At 42.8% G+C, this 20590-nt stretch overlaps 1 protein-coding gene across 2 annotated transcripts in view; it reads right to left on the bottom strand.

The window, feature by feature from the left end:
• Positions 1 to 20590, bottom strand: part of UNC5C (unc-5 netrin receptor C) — a 667077-nt gene that overhangs the window by 31350 nt on the left and 615137 nt on the right. For both annotated transcript variants that reach the window (XM_029597498.1, XM_029597494.1), the window contains 2 exons: positions 13989 to 14222; positions 308 to 457 (listed from right to left, as the gene is read on the bottom strand). In XM_029597498.1, coding sequence (XP_029453358.1) covers positions 308 to 457; positions 13989 to 14222 — 384 coding nt within the window. The remainder of the gene's footprint in view (positions 1 to 307; positions 458 to 13988; positions 14223 to 20590) is intronic.

Raw genomic sequence — 20590 nt, 5'->3', positions numbered from 1 at the left:
GGAAAAGCACCAATGGGTATTTCAAAATCAAATCCCCATATGTATTTTCACTCACTTGATACACCCAGCTCACAGGAATGCCCCTCTTCCCCATGATTAAATGTATGCACACCTACTTTCACCTGATTTGAGGATGGATGATTTTGAAAAGCCATGTTTACATTCATGAAAAACAAAAATGTGAAATATGCTCTCTTGATCTCTTATCTTCAGGAAGACTTATATACCTCTTTCCAGGCTTCATGTTATCTTAAACTTCCCTACAGTGTTTCTGTTGCGTAACTAGCTGAGAGCTGTATTAGTTTACCTGATACTTAGCCAACAACTTGCTCTTCCAGAGGGAGTGTGGGATGTCATGGATGGAGAGTCGCAGGTTGTGGGTACTGCCTTTAAAGTGAAGGGCCTTTGGTTCATCCAGTAGCTGTCCTCCCATCTGCCTCTCCATCTGCAGGACTTCCTAGTGGCAATAATAAAATACATTTGGTCAATGACTGATGACTGGATTAAGGACACATAGTATGCACACAATTCAACTGGAGATAAGCTATGGAAATGAAGAAAAGGGTGCATGGGGATAACTTGCTGGTGCGGCAGTTTCTTCCTCAACCAATAAGCTTTGATACTTTTGAAGCAACTGCAACATTGCTCTCTGCTTCACTGGCAGAGGGAAAAGGGGAGCTGGATTCAGACAACAGCCAACAAGGATCCTGACCTTTATGTCTTGGGAACTGGTAAGCATGGGGATAACCTGCATGGAGCAGCTGTTACTATCCTCAACAATAAGCAAAGCACATCAAGCAGCACTGTTGGAATTTTCAGGAAGGCTCATCATCCAGTAAAAATGTTGCTAGCGGTAAATTTTTAAGGGTTATCATACAGCTTGGAAATAACTACATGAAGCGGCAGTTGCTACCCTTGAGAGAAACATGGCAGCTACTACTATAAAAAGCTTGCCAGACAAACTGGATGGAATATTTGGTATTTTTCTGCCATCATTACTATGTTATTATATCTCACCAGGCATTATTTTACTACAAAAAACCTCTAAAAAAGTATAGCATTTACCTGAGGGTGTCCCTTTTATCAGTCAGTATGTAAAAGATTCACTATTTCATTAATAAATGGTTAAAGAAATGCAGATGGAAATTCTCATGCCCACATTTGAGTATTGTAGCTACATGGCCCCTAGTGAAAACATGAATGTGCTAGATGCCTAAGGCAATGGTTATTAGCTTGACTAAGGAGTTTTCTTTCTGACGTAATGAAGAATGTAAAGGGGAATTCCAGTTGGCCAAATTTTGAGGTTTCACATTCCGGGTGGGCAGGAGTGTTACACGTCACAAGCTGGAGAACTTATCTCTGTGTTCAGAGTATGAGGAATTGAAAAACGGGAGCATGCAAAGCATGCAGAGAAAGATTTTATCTCCTCACATGGTTGCACTGATAGCCATAAAGACCCTTATGCACTTTAGGGGAACGAGCATGCTGTTCATTATGATGTGCAAAACCAATGGCAAACTGCATAGCGGATTCACAGTTCTCTAGGGTACATGCAGATGTCAGAAAAGAGGAAACTGGAATCAAGAATAGAATAGCATATGCCAGATCCCTTCAGCCTTGCCTCATTCAGCAGCAAGGTGCACTGGAACAGCAAGCTTCCCTTGTTTAGATAATATATACTGTTAGCATACAGACATGGAGTTGATGTTCCCAGTGAACCTGTCACCTGACAATTCCAAAAGCTGAAATGATGTTTGTTTATGAGTCGTTAGAAGAAAAGAAACATAATTAGAAACCTTTTAAATTAGGATTGTGTCAATCAATCACTTCCAGCTTATTTGCAGTATAGTCTAATTACCTCATCAAGACGTCTAAAGAGCAATCGATAGTAATTATCTGATTACTATAAATCTTCATTACGTCCAGATTACCTCCTTGGGCTGTCTAAGGGAAGATTCATAGTATTCTGTGAGGTAATTGTGTCTTCCAGAGCATCAAATACACACACTGTGGTGTACAGCTAAACAACAAAGACCACAGAGGGCGCAAATGTTTGTGCTTGGGTTCACTAATCTGAATTTGGATAAAATGAGTCAAGTGGGCTTTGAAATAACTTGGAAGATGCAGTCCCGCTTACTCATACTCTATCCAAATTAGATTAAGTTGGCACAACAGGTCCTATAGGCAGAAGGCACACATCCTGACAGCAAAGTCCGGTGAAGTAGGGTGATGATGGCCATATAAGCAGCAACATCCCAGCTTTCTGAAGTCAACCGAGCCAAGGGATTGCTGTTTTCGAATTGTGTTATGAAAACTGACTTGCAGGCCTTTTGTTGGCGCCAGAGTCAGAGCTCTGAGGTTGGAGGGTCTGCAGGAAATCAGAATCAGCAGCCTGCCTGGTACAGTGAGGGGGGGGGGGGAGCAGCAGATGATGGGATTGGAGGGCCTGCTAGGCGGTGGTGATGGAGCATGAAATTTGCCACCCTAGGCATGGGCCTATGCACCTGTGTGTAAATGCAGGTCTGCAGTCACCATCAACACCTTAGGAATCTCTAAGTCATTTATCCTTGCATCCTCGCCACTATTGTCTCAACTCTTTATTCTTGCACAACCGTAGCAGAGTCTGTTGATGAGGCAACTTCTTGTTACAATACTGTAGTGTTCTCTGCTTTGGACATTTGCTCCATCCTGTAAAGCATGGAACACCAACCATGTCACACCTCCAGACTTCATTCTCTACGTTCCTGCTCTGCACAGTGCCTCTGGGTACATTTCCATCTGTTTCACATTCATGCTTACTTTCTTCCAGTCTATAATTGCACTTTCTCCTAGGTCACCTGACAAAATACTTTGCTTGCAGCTCCTGCTGTCTTTCTGCTGCACTTCTCTCTCTCTCCTTAAACTGCCTCTATCCCCTACCTCACTTTGGTCCCTTCTCTCCTTTTTCAAATGTACTACCTGTTCCTCTGACCACATTCCCACCCATCTCCCCAGTTCTATATCCCCTGCAGTCTTTGCCTCCATCTATCACATCCTCATTACTTTCCACTTCAAATGCCCCTTCTGCCTTAAAACATGTTCTTCATTGAACCCTACCTGTTATATCCAAACTATTCAAACATTCACTTAGCTCCACTTCTTTAACTTTATTGCATCTCAAGCCATTCTGAAACTACTCCAATCTTGTGTCCTCTAAGTTCCATGGAGACAAATCTGCCAAAGCTTTTAGAAACTTCTTCATGGCCAAGGGCAAGGGCCTTTACACAATCCTCATCCTCCTCAATCTATCCATTGCTGCTTTTAATTCCATTGATTCCCTTCTACTCCTTGACAATGTTTCCTTTCCTGGATTTTCATTAACTATTCTTCTCTCTCACATAATACATTCAGTTGATCCTCTGGTAGATCCTTCTCCTCTGTTCTGGGCTCTCTTCTCTTCTACACTTTTTCTCTTGGAGCTCTAATCTCCTTCCATGGCTTTTAGTATCAACTTCATGCTGGTGTCTCCCAGATCTATATCTTTGCACCAGACATTTCATCAAGAATCCAGTCCCAAATCTCAGTCTGCTTATCTGATTTCACAGTTAGGATGTTCCACTGCTATCTTTATTTATTTATTTATTTATTTATTTAAAACTTTTATATACCGGCATTAGTGTGCAAACATCATGCCGGTTTACATAATAACAGACAGCTTAGAAACAAAGTACAATGAACAGGGATGGGGGAGGGGAGCATAAAACGTCCAGAGTACATAAGAAAAGTAGAGCAGTAGGATGTATAGCGTAACTCGTAAAGAGATATTAGAAGGTGTAACAAGAGGGCTATAAGGTAACTATATACAGGGTACAAAATTGAAATATTTACAAGAGCTATGACTAAGTACATTAATTCACATGTCAAACATGATTTATGTAAGTAGGAGGATTCGAGGTCCGGAGGGCCATCAAGGTGAGAAGGGGTAGAGTGAGGGGGGTCAAGGGGGGCTCTAGTCGGGGGGAATCAAAGGGAGGCTCTAATCAGGATAGGCTTGTCGAAAGAGCCAAGTCTTTAGTTTCTTTCTGAATTTAGCATAGCATGGTTCAAGTCTAAGCAGGGTAGGTAGGGAGTTCCATTGCCTGGGGCCTGCAATTGAGATTGCGCGGTCCCTGGTGGAGGAGAGGTGAGCTTTTTTTAAGGAAGGTACTGTGAGGGTTCCTCTATTGGCGGCTCTAGTGGGTCGGTCAGAGTGAGTAAAATGGAAGGGTTCATCTAGCCAGTTGGAGTTATGACAGTAGATAGATTTGTGAATGATTGAGAGAGTTTTGAAGATGATGCGTGATGGGATGGGGAGCCAATGTAGGTCTCTGAGTACAGGGGTAATGTGGTCTGACTTCCGTGTGTTTGTGATGACCCTGGCAACTGCATTTTGGAACATTTGTAATGGTTTGATGGTGGAATAAGGAAGGCCAAGTAAGAGAGAGTTGCAGTAATCAAACTTGGTGGAAAGGGTGGCCTGGATAACAGTCCGGAAATCGTGATAGTGTAGGAGGGGTCTGAGCTTTTTTAGGACATTAAGCTTAAAAAAGCCTTCCTTAAGGATTGAACTAATGTATTTTTTAAGGTTTAGCTGTTGGTCTAGAATGACTCCCAAATCTCTCACACATTGTTGGGACGAGAGGACTTTGAAGGCTGGGTCATTGGAAATTGAGGGGTTGGGGGGTTGGTGTTGAGATATGAGAAGGAGTTCCGTTTTGGAGGTGTTTAACGCAAGGTGCATATTGGTGAAGAAGTTGTTTATAGAGGAAAGGCAAGTGTTCCAGAAGGCTAGGGCATCCGAAAGGGAGGTGTGAATGGGGATGACAATTTGAACATCATCGGCGTAAAGGAAAAATTTAAGGTCGAGGTTCGTTAGGAGCTGACAAAGGGGGGTGAGATAAATATTGAATAAGGTAGATGATAAGGAGGAGCCTTGCGGGACGCCTTGAGACAGGGAGTGGAGTGAGGATTTAGCATTACCTATTTTAACAGCAAATTTCCTGTTGGATAAGTACGATTTGAACCATAGGAGGGCTACGCCTGAGATGCCTATTTCTGAAAGTCGTGAGAGGAGGAGGTTATGATTGATGGTGTCAAAGGCAGCAGATATATCAAGTAGGGCAAGCAGAAAGCATTTACCCTGGTCCATGCCTCTGATGACATGATCAGAGAGAGTGACTAGGAGGGTTTCTGTGTTGAGGTGTTTGCGAAAACCAAACTGGGTCGGGTGCAGTATATTGTTATTTTCAAGATACTCAGTGAGTTGTGAGTTTACTATACATTCCATAATCTTAGAGATGAGGGGTAGGTTTGAGATGGGGCAGAAATTGGAAGGGTCTTTGGGATCAAGAGAGGGTTTTTTAAGGAGAGGTTTGGCAACTGCCAGTTTAAGGGCATCAGGGACGGAGCCTGATGTGAGGGATGAGTTGATAATGTCGGCAATGGGTTTGGAAATGGTGTTGGGGATAGAAAGGAGGGCTTTTGTGGGGATAGTGTCTGATGGGTGACAGGCAGGTTTGAGTTTTGTGAGAACAGTTTCAATTTCCTTGGCTGAGGTGGGTTCTAGAAATTCAAACGAAGAAGTGATAGGATCTAATAGAGGGGGAGGGAAGGAAGGGGTAGAAGGTGATGGGTGATGGAATCTCAGGAGAATGTTTTAAGTTTAACATCTTAACATGGCCAAGAACTTGTAACCTTTCATTCGAAATCTACTTCCCACCTTCTCTAATTTCCTATCTTCAGGAATAACATTGCCATCTTCCCAGTCCCCTCAGCTCACAATCTTGGGGTCATCATCGACTCCCTTCTCTCCTCCTCCATACACATCCAAAACATGAATAAAACTTATTTCTTTCTCTATATCACCACCAAATCCACCCCTGCTTGATGATTGCATTACCACAACATTTATCCACTTTCTCATCCCTTTCTCTTCACTGCAACTTGCTCCTCATAGATCTTCCACTGAACCATTTATCTCCACTACTATATATTCAAAATTCAGCTCTACAACATATCTTTCTCCAATGACTATTCACCTTTCTCCATTGGATACATGTTCCCAATGGAGAAAGGTGAATAGTAGAGAGCCACAAGGAGCTGCTGTGGGACCATTGTCTTTTAATGTATTTATAAATGACCTGGAAATAGGAACAACAAGTGAGATAATCAAATATGCTGATGACACAAAATTATTCTGTTGCGCTGAGGTGAACCCTTGGGCTGAGGTGGGGTTAATGCAACCTGCAGACGAGGTCTACGGGTCCCCACCGTCAGCAGGTGGAGTGGGCTGAAGCTAGAGGTCACTGGAGTTTCACCTATACCAGCCCACGTTCCCCTCGGGTTGAGCCTTTGGGTGCTAGGGCCGCCAGACTTGGCAGGCCTCAAGGTTAGCTGGAGGTAAGAGGTTGTTCAGCTCAGAGACAGCAGCTGGTAGATGGTGTAGTTCAATCCTAGAAGGGATTCGATACGGGAACTCGGGCGCCAAGGAATGAAGTGAGACTGAAGGTGCCCAAGCAATGAAAGGCCTGAGCCTTAGCAGTCCACGTCCAGAGGATAGGGACAGAGGCGTCACTGACTAGCCAGAATCAAAGCTGGCAGCAAGTGGAAGTTGTAGCAAGCCATGGAGAACTCTGGACTCGGAAAAGTCTATAGCGTAGTCAATCATAGCAAAGGTCAGGGCATGGAGATAGCAGGCATGGTCAGGTGAAGCAATGGTCAGGGCACGGAGATAGCAGGTGTGGTCATTCGAAGCAATGGTCAGGGCATGGAGATAGCAGGCATAGTCAGGCGAAGTAGTGGTCAAGGCTTGGAGAAGGCAGGCAAGGTCAGACATAGCAATGGTCAAGGCTTGGAGAAGGCAGGCGAAGTCAGACCTAGCAATGGCTAAGGCGTGGAGAAGGCAGATGACGTCAAAAGTAGCAGTGGTCAAAACCAGGAAGTCAATCCAAACACACAGACGAGATGAGCAGGGGAGACAGGAACCAAGAACTAAGGAGAATCAGGAACACAGAGCAAGGCAGACGAGGGTAGCAAAGAGTACTCGGAGTATGAGGAGACCTGTTGCAAAGGCAACGCTATGGAGCAAGGCCTGAGCATTTATACACTGAAGGATCTGATGTCAGCATCTGGGTCCATGGCCAGGTTCCCGCCGCGGGCCCTTTAAAAGAATCACTGATGCGTGCACACCTAGGAAGGGGCGCGGTGTTGCTGGTGTCTCTCCGCGGACTGGAGGGAGCCCAAGGTCGGCGCTAGTGGCCCACCACTGCCAGTGATGGAGAGCCGGAACCTGGAGTCCATCTAAGGAGGTGAGAGGGCCTTGCCGCGGGTGGCGCGTGTAACATATTCTAAGTTTTTAAATCACAAGAGGATTGGTGAGAAATTGCAAGAGGACACTGCAAAACTGAGAGATTGGACATGCAAATGGCAAATGAAATTTAATGTGGAGAAGTGCAAAGTGATGCACTTAGGGAAGAATAACCTAAATTATGGCTATCAATGCAAGGTTCCACATTAGGAGTCACCACTCAGGAAAAGGATCTAGGTGTCATTGTTGAAAATACATTGAAATCTTCTGCTCAGTGTGCAGCAGCAGCCAAGAAAGCAAATAGAATATTAGGGATTATTAGGAAAGGATTGGAGAATAAAACAGCATATCAGAATGCCTCTGTATCGCTCTGTGGTGCAACCTCAACCTCAGTATTATGTGAAGTTCTGGTCACCACATTTCATGAAAGATATAGCAGAATTAGAAAAGGTACAGAGAAGGGCAACCAAAATGATAAAGGGGATGGAATGATTCACCTATGAGGAAAGGATAAAGTGGTTAAGGCTCTTCAGCTTGGAGAAGAGATGGCTGAGGGGAGAGATGATAGAGGTTTTAGAAAATGATGAGTGGAATGGAACGAGAAAATGTTAATGAGCTGTTTACTCTTTTGAAAAGTACAAAGACAGGGGACACACAATGAAGTTACTAGGTAATACATTTAAAACTAATAAGAGAAAATATATTTTTTTACTTAATGCATAATTAAGCTCTGGAATTTGTTGGCAGAGGTTACGGTGAAAGCTATTAGTATAGCTGTGTTTAAAAAAAGGTTTGGACAAGTTCCTGGAGGAAAAGTCCATTAACCATTATTAAGGTAGAGTTGCAGAAATCCTCTGCTTCTTCTTGGGATAAGCAGCTTGGAATCTATCTACCCCTTGGGATCCTGCCAGGTACTTGTGACCTGGATTGGCCTCTGTTGGAAACAGGCTACTGGGCTTGATGGACCTTTGGTCTGATCCAATGTGGCAAGTCTTATGTTCTTATGTAATCATTTAACTCGTCTTCTGAAATTGCTGCATTAACTCCCCCTCATTTAGTTTAAACTTCTCCTAGTCAGCTACATATGCATTTATTCTTCAGCTCCTCATTACATCTCTTCTCTTATTTTCCCTACTTGGGAGCATCATTCATCAGGCAAGCTTCTCTTACTGTATTAGTATCCTTCTCCTCCATTGCCAACTTTTGACTCAGTACTTCCACCCTGCTGCTCCATGTGCCTGGAATAGCCTCGCTGAGTAAGTGTGTCATCAGGTAACACTTAAAGCCCACCTATCTGAGGTCGCTTTTAAATCTTAGACCATGGCTCTCCCTGATCATAGCCTTGTTCACTTTAACCATATTTACTATAATAAAAGCATTTCCTAAAGCCTCTTAGTTGTCTTTACTAGATTCTAAGCTCCATAGAGCAGGGAGTGTTTCTTATGTATATATTTACAGTGCTGTGTATATCTAGTACTGCTAAAGAAACAATGAATATGGTTTGGGGTTTTATTCTTAGACTAATCTCATCTTGTAACATGCTCCTCCCTCCTTTTCTTCCAGTTGCCACACCCAACATAAGGGATGATTTTAAAAGCAGCATGTGCGCATTATATAATACGATATCTGCGTGCACATGTGCGCCGGATTATAACATCCGCGCACATATGCAGGCAGCTCGCAACTTACGCGTGCAGAGGGGGAATTTTAAAAGGCAACGTGCGGCAATGCGAGTAGGGCTTCCCCAGTTCCCTCCCAGTCTGCTCCAATTAAGGAGTGGACTGGGAGGGAACGTCCCTATACTCGTACCTAATCTTTTTACCTTTCCCCTCTCCTCTCCTCTCCTCCCCATCCCCTAACACCTTCCTGGCTATTAGATTTTTTTTTTGTTAGTTACATTACTGCTTCTTCGGAGCAGCAGTAGACTCCGTGGCTGCCAGCATGCACTTCCTCGGCCTGGTCCCGCTCCTCCCAGACCACCGCCGGCCCGCTCCTTTGTTCAGGCCCGGCACTTCGGTGTCTATCGGAGGATATGTGCGTGCCGGGCCCTTTAAAAAACGCGCGTGGAGCGTGCAGGGCCAGGCCACATGCATAATCCCTGACTTTCACATGTGCAGGCCTTTTAAAATTGGCTTGATAGTATCTACTCTCTGGCAGGCCGATACAGTACAGTGCGCTCCGACGGAGCACTGCACTGTTAGCTGCTCTTGGACGTGCGTTTCCCTTACCCCTTATTCAGTAAGGGGAGGAAAACACGCATCCAACCCGCGGCCCCTAATAGCGCCCTCAACATGCAAATGCATGTTGATGGCCCTATTAGGTATGCGTGCGGGATACAGAAAGTAAAATGTGCAGCCAAGCTGCACATTTTACTTTCAGAAATTAGCGCCGACCCAAAGGTCGGTGCTTATTTCTTCCGGCGCCGGGAAAATACACAGAAAAGCAGTAAAAACTGCTTTTCTGTGCACCCTCCGACTTAATATCATAGCGATATTAAGTCGGAGGTCCCGAAAAGTAAAAAAAGTAAAAAAAAAAAAAATTTGAATTCGGCCCGTGGCTGTCGGACTGAAAACCGGACGCTCAATTTTTCCAGCGTCCAGTTTCCGAGCCCGTGGCTGTCAGCATGTTGATGGCCCTATTAGTTATTCCCGCACGATACGATCATAGTGATATTAAGTCGGAGGCCCCAGAATTTAAAAAAAATCAAAAATTTAAAAAAAAAATAATTTAAATTGGCCAGTGGTCCGCGGGTCGGAAGACGGACGCTCAATTTAGCCGGTGTCAATTTTCCTAACCCGTGGCTGGCAGTGGACTTGAGAACCGACGCCGGAAAAATTGAGCGTCGGCTGTCAAACCTGCTGACAGCCGCCGCTCCTGACAAAAAGAGGCGCTAGGGACGCACTAGTGTCCCTAGCGCCTTGTTTTACCATGGGTCCTAATTTGCATCTTCTTGCCCCCTGAATCACGCGCACAGGAGAGCGGGCGCTCGCCCGCTCTCGCATGACTTTTACTGAATCGGCCTGATAGTGCTTTCAGGTCATGCACTACAGAGGTAGCTGCATTATGTTTTTGAATTATTGATACTGTAAAACGTATTTAGGGACCTTCATTTTCAGTTTTTATTTTATTTTTATTTTGTTAGAACAAAAATGAAATCAGGAGAAACATGAATTTTCTTCTGATTTTTCTGCTGGGTGTTACATCAAAGTCATTTTTTTCCAGCCTTTTTTTTTTGTTATAACATTGAAATTCCCAGACAAAATAAAAATTGAAAACGAAGGCCCCTAAGCATATTATAATGAAATCGGGTTACATGACTGCGTAAATCCAATTATTATGGTTATTCTGATTTTCCTAAAATTAAGTTGAGTGAGTAAATGAGACAAACCAGTTATTATAGTTAGTACAAATTTAATAAAATGGGGAATCTCATCATGCTACTCTTTGCTCCTATTCAGCGGGAGAATATAGGCCCTTCTCCCAGCGACTCAAGAGCTGTACAGCACCAGATGCAAGAATGGATGTCCAGCTTCATTAATCCTGGGCAGGACCAAGGTCAGAAATCAACTTCTATCTGCTGTCTGTGACTTATTGATCTCATTAGTACTTGATTACTAGCTTTTGGCACAATTTAGAGACTCCTTAAATAGAAAATGGACCTGGGTTATTTCATGATAAATGCCTACACATTAGAGAAATATCTGATAAACCTGAAAACAGATATGCAGGCTTTGGATTAAGCATTGCTATTATTTGTTCATTTGGCACATGGCTGTAAATCAAAGCACTTTAGAAGATTATCAAAGCGCTTTAGGAGATTAGCGATAAGTACATTAGAAATGACTAAGATGGTGGAAAAGAAAGCACAAATATTTAACCTGTTTACATCGTTCTAAGGAAATATGTAGCAGGTTTTAAAATAATTTATATAGTGACAAAATCTTAATACAAAACTGGAAAATGAATATTTCTTCAGGATCTCCAATAACATTAGGGGAAAATCTACTCTGAGCCACCAGACTTGGCAGTCATGCAGCCCAGATACTCTCTCTTTAAAGAAATAAATCTGTTTGAAACTATCAACTAGGAGAATGGTAAACCCAGAGGTTGTGGAAGATGTTGCAAAGAGCATTTGAGCCAAGAATGAAGGGTGTGCAAAAAAAAAAAAAAAAAAATACCGGAGGTAGGGACATGTAGCTTGCTTGTTTGTGTGTTTGATGTGCGGCATGGACTCGTTGGACCTTATTCAGAAAGGACTTTTCCCCATTCTGTACCTACGGAGATATCGTTATTGAATAAGGTCCGTTTTTCCAAGTTCATCTGGTAGGGAGGGAGCAATCTTCCAATTGTGAAACTGCTTCTAATCAGCTGCCACCATACTGTGAGCTCTGTAGGTACACACACACACACACACACACACACACACACACACACACACAGAGAATTGATTCTTAGACAGCAATACATCCAATGGCTATGTTTATCTAAGATAAAACTAACAGCAGAAATATGTACAAAGATTAGACAAAGTCTAGAAGAAGACAGCAGCTATCAGCTGCCGTGCTTTATTAGTCATTATCAAGCATAAACAAGGCTGGTGGCTATAAATTGTCAGATAAGGACAACCACAGAGAAAGGCCTTAGACAGCAGGGCTCAGAGTTTTCTTCCGTTTTTACTTATCTTGGCCAGCATCCAAAATGTATCTTTCTTTTATCTTTTTCCCCCTGGCATTTCCCACATTTGTGTTGCTGTTTTGCTTGTTCCTAAATCAAGCTTGACTCTGTTTCAGGCTTTGCTCCTTTTATCCTTCAAGGCACTGATGTTAATTGCGACTGTCTTTTATGAAGTCATTGTGCCCAAGGGGGTATTGTTTTAGGCCAAAGCAAAGCAGTCATTCCTGTCATCGGCAGAAGTACAGCATAATGTTTCAGAATATCACAGTATTTCTCAGTTCCATGACATTTCTTTTTTTTCAGCAGGGATGCTACAGCCATCAATGTCCAAAACGTAAGTCTTTCCTACATATGTTACTGCACTAAAGTAACCAGTTTCTCTATTACTGTCTCCCCATCTGTCTCTGACATCCATATATGGCTCCAACAGCTTTCTGAAAAATTATATCATCTGATGCAATGCACAGGAGGGCTCGTGCAATCTAGGATGGCCGACCTCCTCTGCCTATTCCATTGCTCTGTAATTTTACTTTCTATTCTATCATATGAAACATCACGAAACTACTAAATTACCTGACAGATAAGGACCTGCATTTCTGCACTTTGTAGTTATAAGATTATTCCTTTCAAAAATCTATACAACATCCCTAAAAACTTTAAAACAGGTTTGTATCCATTAAAGTGTTACAGCTTCTAAGTCCTTAAATCAAAGCTTTAACAGATAATTCTTGCAAAATTACTAGGGTAGAATAAGCTCTTCTAGAGGTAAGAGGAAAACATGTAGCTAAGGTAGCCAACTTGGAGTACCTGATAAAGAGGATGCTCGCCTCCAAAAAGAAGGACAAGTTCTTTAGCAGGAGTACAAAATGCAGGACAAAATTTGCATTGAATTTGCATATATAATTAGCAGAAATAAATTTGAATATGCAAATATATTTACAAAGATGTGATATTACAAATTATTACCATATTTTAAATAGAAATACAGCTCACCATATTGTAGAAGACTTTAACCAAGTAGGTGCAGATTACAACATATTTACAATTCAGGTACAATAATTCTTGCCCCAAAGAGATCACCATTGCTTGCTGTAGCTCCCTACCCTGACAACCTTCTTACCATCTATGGAGGTATCCTGCTCCTTCCATTCTCTTCCTCTACCCCATTTCCCCTCTCTCTCTGTTCCCCCTTCCAATCCCCTCTTTCTTATCTCCCTCTACTCTCCCACCTGTCTGTCCCTCCTTTCCCTCCCCACTACAAATACCCCTTCCCCTTGCCTTACTCCCTGCCCAGCAATAGCTCTCTCTCTCTCTTACACACACACACACATGCTCGCTCGCTCTCTCTCTTCTGCTCTGGCTCATGTACTCAATCAGCAAGGGCTTCTACCATCCCCCCCCCCCCCCAGGAGGCATCTGCAGCTTGTAAGTTGTCTCTAGATAGTGACTGTCTCATTCTTCTCCTGTTACAGTTCTTGGTACAGACCTTTTCCCTGACTCATGCCTCCTTTCCTGAGACTTAACTTGCTTTCACTTTCAGGTCCACAGTGCTTTCCCATTGCCTGCCAGGGTCTCGCACAGCCCTGCTGACTTCAGGCCCTTCCCAGGCAATGCTGCCATTTGCCTGTCCTACAATAAAATGTTTTTGTTTTTTTTTTTTATTTGGCCAGACAGGAGGGCAGGGGTACCGGACTCACAGACAGGGGCAGAGAAAGCAGGACTGCCCGGTAGAAAGAGGACCCATGACCACCCTAGCTGAGGCCAGCTGAAGGTCTTCCTACTAGCTCATTATTAGAGGAAGTCACTGGTTCTGTCAAATGGCATTTGAAAGAATGTGTAGAGTTCTTTGTGTCCTCGCCATGGAATCAGTTTTAAGCTTCTAAACAACATGTTAGGCATCCCTGATGCTCTTAAAACAAAACAAGAAGTTCCATACAGTCCTTTTCCTTAGGAAAACAATGTGAAAATAGCAAGGGAAAAGTGGGTTTACCTTCAGTGCGTCCTGCGTGTCATCCAGGCAGTACACCCGGATGCTGTACTCCAGAGACGTGCAGGATGCTGGCCCGAAGATGGCCAGCTTCAGTCGTTTGGCTGCAGATTTGGTTGTGGACTGCCCTACCAGGGCATAAGTGCTGAGAGTCTCAGTGAGAATGTGACAGGCCTCAGGATCCATCTGGATGTAACAGGGCGTGGTGAAGTTCTCCTCTCCAACCACAACCACATCCTAAAAGACAAAGGGGTTGACATGGAACAGCAGCCAGCGACTGGCACAATAAAGGCACAGTTGTCAGTGCATAATAATGGATTATTTGTGGTTTCTTACCAGCAGTAATACGTTTATATTGTCGTTGTGTGGTGCTTTGGCAGCATATATTGTATTTTAATATCACATTATAGCATTATAGATAGCCTTCAGCACCATCAGAAACACAGGAACATTTCAAACAGGCTAGATATGTATATACATACATTATTTGTGTGTGTAAGTGTGTGAAGTAGGTTGAATTTCCTTTACAGCTCTAGGACATTTTTACTAAGTACATGTTTCCAATCCACAGCACTGTTCTGTATCGGGCTTACAAGATTTCAGCAGAAAGGCATTGCTGCTGAGGATTCCCATTCAGCTCTGCACTGTAAGAAATCTAAAATACTCTGCATCAGATGGATATGTGTTAACTACAGCAGCGTGACTGGGCTGGAAGCTCACAGCGGTTGGAACAGTTTATTTAGATATTTACTGGCACTGAAAGGCCTCTGTTGCCAGCACCACCAGGATAGTCTCGTCTCAGAAGAATAGTGCTTAGGTCATGATGATGTGCTTGTGATTCTTATAACTAAGTCATATTGTCCTCTTTCGCCTCCCTGTCTGAATAGCATTCTTCTGCTAGCGACACCTGTTCCTGTACTGTAGGCAGTATCCAATATGTAGAGTCCATGACTCTTGCCCTGGAATGATGCTGAAATTCTGCCCTGGCATGGAATATTCTTCTACCTGGTGCCTGTGAAACTGCCAAGACAAACCATTGCAGGAAATGGTTAAGCAAAATGTTTCATGGTTGTTTGAGAAAAAAGGTGCCACCGTGGAACACGGATCGGGCACTGAAAGCACTTATTGCTCTGGAGAACAGCTAAACCTATGACTGACATTACGGTAAGGGAACCACAAAATCTGCCTCTTTGTTTGCTCTTTAGCAACTTGGCAGTCGTGGCCTCACCAGGTCATCCTGCCAGTGGTGTGAGTCAGGGGCTTGATGGACCCTTGGTCTGACCCAGTATGGCATGTTCTTAGGTTCTTATGTTCCAGACCCTGCCCCTGTGTCTGAGGTCAGTATACTGGTGTGTTCGTGTAGTGTACCATTCTCCGCTAGGAGAGGTTTCTGCACTACCAAAGCTCCTGCACACATGTGACATAGGAGGAGTCCCTTAACACCAGGCTGAGGGAGCAGGTGTCTCTTCTTGCAGAGGACAGTTGGTGAACCTGTTCCTCTACAGGGTCAGGGCCTGAAAGAATGGGTGTCTGAAAGGAGAGAGAAATTGCAGAGCCCAGGAGGGGCGAAGTCCTGAGTCTCCAGATGAATTGTCTGACGAAACTGCATCAGAGGAGCCCCCCCACAAAGAAGGGATTTCTTCAGAGATGGACTGCAGTGGCGAGGATTGTCTTGGGAGGTTCTAGAGCATAGAGCAGTGATGGCGAACTCTAGTCCTCAAGTGCCCTAAACAGGCCAGGTTTTCAGGATATTTATTTATTTATTTATTAGCTTTTTTTTATACCGATATTCGTGGGTACATCATGCCGGTTTACATATAACTGAAGGAGGAAAAAACAGGGAGGGGGGAGGGGAGCAGCTAGGAAGTAAGAAGGATCGAGTAAAGGGGTAAAAAAAAAGGACAGATGGAAATAATATAGGAACATTACCTGACGGGGAACAAGGTACAGAGGTGAATGAACCATCCGATAAGCACTATATACAACATTGCAAATTATATCCACAATGAATATGCATGAGGCATTGCATGGAAATCTTTCTCATGCATATTCATTGTAGATATCCTGAAAACCCGGCTTGTTTGTGGCACTCAAGGACTGGAGTTTGCCATCACTATTCTAGAGAGAAGCAACCTGTCCCAGGAAAGTCCCCAGGAGTCTGACTGACTAAACCCAGTAACCACGAGTAACTTTTAAAATAGACCTCAAAGGCTCTTCCCCCCCCCCCCCGCCAACCTCTCATGAAGGAATCTTGGGAGGCCTTGCATGGAATGAGTGCTCTCACTAACTTAAAGGAAAGCTTTATTTATTTATTTAAGTTTTATATACCGTCGTTCGGTTTCGCCATGACAACGGTTTACAAAAATACGATGGTTTACAAAATTATGATGGTTAACAAGGTTTCTGAAACAGGTTCAAATGAATGTTAACATAGAAAGACATCAGTTTGCAAAGATTATTTGTTTAAGTGTATAATTAGTGCTAGCACTAAGGATTGCACTAAGGGGTGCACAAAGGGGAGTGCCCCTTTGTCGCACCCCTTTGGCGCGCAACGCATAGCGTGCGACGCCTGGTGGTTTTGCTCCATTTAACGGTCCGGCGCTGGTGGCAATTATGTCGGGGGGGGGGGGGGGGTCTCCCGATCGTGGTCTTCTCTTCCCTTTTAATTCCTCAGGCTCCTGTCTTTTATTTTTTCCTTTTCAGGTGTTGCAGGGCACCTGGTGGTGGGTGGGTTTCTTTTATGTAACTTATTAATACTTCAAAAGTGCACACATTCCTGTGCTAATTAATCATTTTCCCGCCAAGTCATTAGATTTGAAAATTCTTTTGGCAGCTCCCTTGCTATTCTTCTTCTGAAACCCTGGAAGCAGACTCATAGATCACAGCACATGGAATGGTGTCTGATTGATTCTTGCAGTGGTTGTATGTGCATGTGTCTGTATATGATATCATCTGTGACATCATAGCCAATGTGGACCAACCAGATCTAGCAAGTGTAAAGTAACCTGTGTCCATCTGACTAATGTGACTGCTTCAGAAAGGACAGGAGAGCTGTTTAAAATAGTGTCTCAAGCTTGTCCTGGAGCAACCCCCTAGCCTGTCTGATTTTCAGGATACCCACAATGAATAAGCATGAAACAGATTTGCATGCAATGTAGGCAGTGTGCATTCAAATATCTCACGCATATTCATTATGGATACCCTGAAAACCAGACTGGCTAGGGCATGAATTCACAAACTTGTCTCATGGGGATCCTACAGACAAATCAGGTTTTCAGGATTTCTGTAATGAATATACAGGAGATGACTTATCTCTTCAACATATACAAATATATTTTACATATATTCATTATGGATATCTTGAAAACCTGTTTGTGGGGATCCCAGGACAGGTTTGGAAAGCCCAGGGTTAGGGGGCTACTCTAGGACCAGCTTGAGAAACACTGATTTAAAGGATTTCAAAATGAATAATTTAGTGTAATTTTGATAAAGAATGAGGTCTACTCCTTGCCATGCGTACTTGACGAGACACAGAGGGACAATTTCTTTAAAAAAAATAAAATAAAATAAAATAAATCTTTGTAATCATAATAGCAGCTGCTCCTTGGGAAGATGATTCAGTGTGACAGGGATGAAGCAGGCTGATGTCTGGGTTGAATTACAACAGGAGAGAGGAGCAGAGGATGCATGTTCCGCTGAAGCCTCTGCCACTGATTGAGCCACAGCGTGACTGCTGACTGACGGGATGTTTATAGCAGCGTGGAGGCTTCCATCTAGCAAAGGCACTGGGTTCTGCAGAAACCCTGAAAAGCTGACTCAGATGGATATGCCCTTATTCCATCTTGTCATCCAAGGAAGCTGAGGTGTCCAGGCAACTCCTGCTTAGGCCAATGCAGGAGTGGCACAAAACACGTCACTTTGAATTATGTACAACTTTGTATAGAAAATTTGAAATGCATACAATTGAAATGTAGATTATTTTTTCCTTAGCAGCATGCTTTTCTTAATCTATGATTTGGACCACACAAAAAGAACCCTCCTCCCCTTGAAATTTTTATATGTGCACAAATTTGGTAATTGGATTCCTGTATAACTTTGGAAAAACACAACATTTTGGAGCACTGTGGTTTGAGCATAAAAACTATGCACATTTCCTTTGCTAATACTTGCACATGGCAGTACAATGATGAAAGCATGCCTGTATTTTAAAGAATGTTGATACTATTTGCAAAATCTGTGAAGGATGAAAATTTTACAGAACTCCAATGACCACAGACATATATCAAAATAAAACCAGTACAAGAGCCGACTGTTGTAATGTATTATTATTAATTATTATTATTATTATTAATGTTGTAATGAGGCGACTGTTTTAATGTATTTCCGCCCTGGAGGCGTCTGTTCAGTTCCTTGTAAACCGGTGCGATATGTATTCTTTACAGGAACATCGGTATATAAAAATTAAAAATAAATAAATAAATAAATAAATAAGAGCCAGGTACAAACTGATACACAGGCCGTAGTGGCTGTGTGGCACGCTGCCATGTGGGAGATATGGCCTTGATTCTCAAGTCTGACTTCTGTCTCACAGGGTGGCTGGGGTTGGGGTGGGACTGTTGGGCATTCCACAACAGTGACATCTAGTGGTGAGACTTAGGGTGTATGCGTGCTGGATTTGGTGGCAGAACCACAATCTGTGGGCCCCCACAGATTGTGGGGGCCCACAGATTGTGGGCCCCCACAATCTGTGGGGGCCCACTCCATTTAGCTGGGCTAAATGGAATGGGAAAGAGGGTTAAATATTAGGGGAAAAAAACCTCTACTGATTGAAAATGAAAGCTTATGGCGTTAAAGTCCAGTAAGGGGTTGATTTTAATAGAGCTAGTAAACCATCGAGTGAAGGAAACTACTGGGCTAGACCCCCATTACATAAATCACCAATTATTTGGTGATTTGTGAACCCAACTGTGCTAGAAAAGGAAGACAAAGATTTCATACCTAACAAATGAAATTAAAATGCAGAAGCTAAAACTTCCAGAAGGGTAGCTATGTTCGGCTGTAGTAGCAATAAATGACAGAGACTTGTAGCACCTTATAGACTAACAGATTTAAGTTTATGCCTTAATCTATGCTACATATTTAATTGAACAATTTATAGATCGCCTTTCCAGAAAACTGCTCAAGGCAAGATTCAATAAGCCTAAAACCTATAGGATAATATAATTAATCATCAATAGACATAAAACATAATTAGCAAACAGCACAACATAATCAAGGCAGAATAAAACAAGTAGCAAAAGCAGTAAATATAGAATAAGGCATAAATCATAAAATCCATCAATATATTTTAAAGCCCCAAGTAAATCAATAAAAAAACCCACACAAATAATAATATCAACCAAATTCAGGGGCAGAGAAGGCCATGTTTTTACTCAATGAATTCCACTGGTTACCAGTGGTTTCTCAGGTACAGTTGAAGCTTCTGTCTTTAACAAGCTATTAATGTATTAATTAACATGCTTTTCCAAACAACTGTAAGCTGAAAATAGCATACATAAGATTATAATTTCAGAAGGGACCTCTGAAGTGGAACAAGAACTAAATTTGGTTGCTCTGTGGCATGCTAGTGCTTGACTTGTCCACTAGGTGTCAGCATATGCCTCAAACTGAACAGACACCCAGGCATCTGACAAAGAGAATGATTTTTCTTCAGAATTTATTTTTTAATTCCTTTGTGGAATGCTAATTTTTTTTATTCATTTATTTTTATAAAAGAAAAAAAAAAAAAAAAGAGTCTGAATAGAACCAAGCTATTCAAGAATCTCAAAATGAGTTAAACATGGTGACTTTGAAAGGGGGAGGTGAGATCCCTCTGAAAACTAACTGGCAAATGAGGACGTAATGCTCACACAAAGCCTTCCTTTAATAACATTACAACCATGGGGAGCAGTTTCTCTCTATTTAACATGTACGTGAGCGATGCAGAGGTTTTCCACAGGGCACAGAATATCCTAATTAAATAATATCCAAAGAGAGCCTCCTTGCAGGGCAAACACCATTCAGGAAAGCTGTCAGGCTCTGGCACTCACAGCGTACGGGCCTTATACTGCTTCTTTCCTGATCTCTCTCCTGTCTAGAAAATGACAAATATTTCTGCATTTTTTTCAGGTTAAATGCAGATATTTTTTTTTCCTTTTCAGCTGTCAGATGTGTGAGTCAATATAACACTCTTGTATGAAGTGACAGATTTTTAACAGGTTTAGCAAAGCAAGCCAAGGCACAGCATGGATATAAGTTGAACTGATGAATATAGCTTTGGTGAGGAGAAGCTAAAAATGGCAGAGGATAGGAGAGCACCCGATGCATTTGCCTACACTTTCTCATGGAGCAAAGTTTAACCGTACAATGGTTGGGAAAGAGCCTTTTGCATCTTGTAGTCCCCTCTCAGTGACATTGATAGGGGGGGTCTATTTGTCCTCTATCCTCTGCTGAACTCTACCTCCCTATTCCCCCAAAACCAGTTTTTTGCCTTTTTCCCATCTGCTGGGAGAGTTTTGCATTTCTGGATCCTCCCCAGTTGGTTTGCCAGTCCCCCTTGTTTTGGG

Source organism: Rhinatrema bivittatum, chromosome 1, assembly GCF_901001135.1.
Source record: "Rhinatrema bivittatum chromosome 1, aRhiBiv1.1, whole genome shotgun sequence".
NCBI classification, from domain to species: domain Eukaryota; kingdom Metazoa; phylum Chordata; class Amphibia; order Gymnophiona; family Rhinatrematidae; genus Rhinatrema; species Rhinatrema bivittatum.
This window is presented reverse-complemented; position numbering and strand designations above follow the sequence as displayed.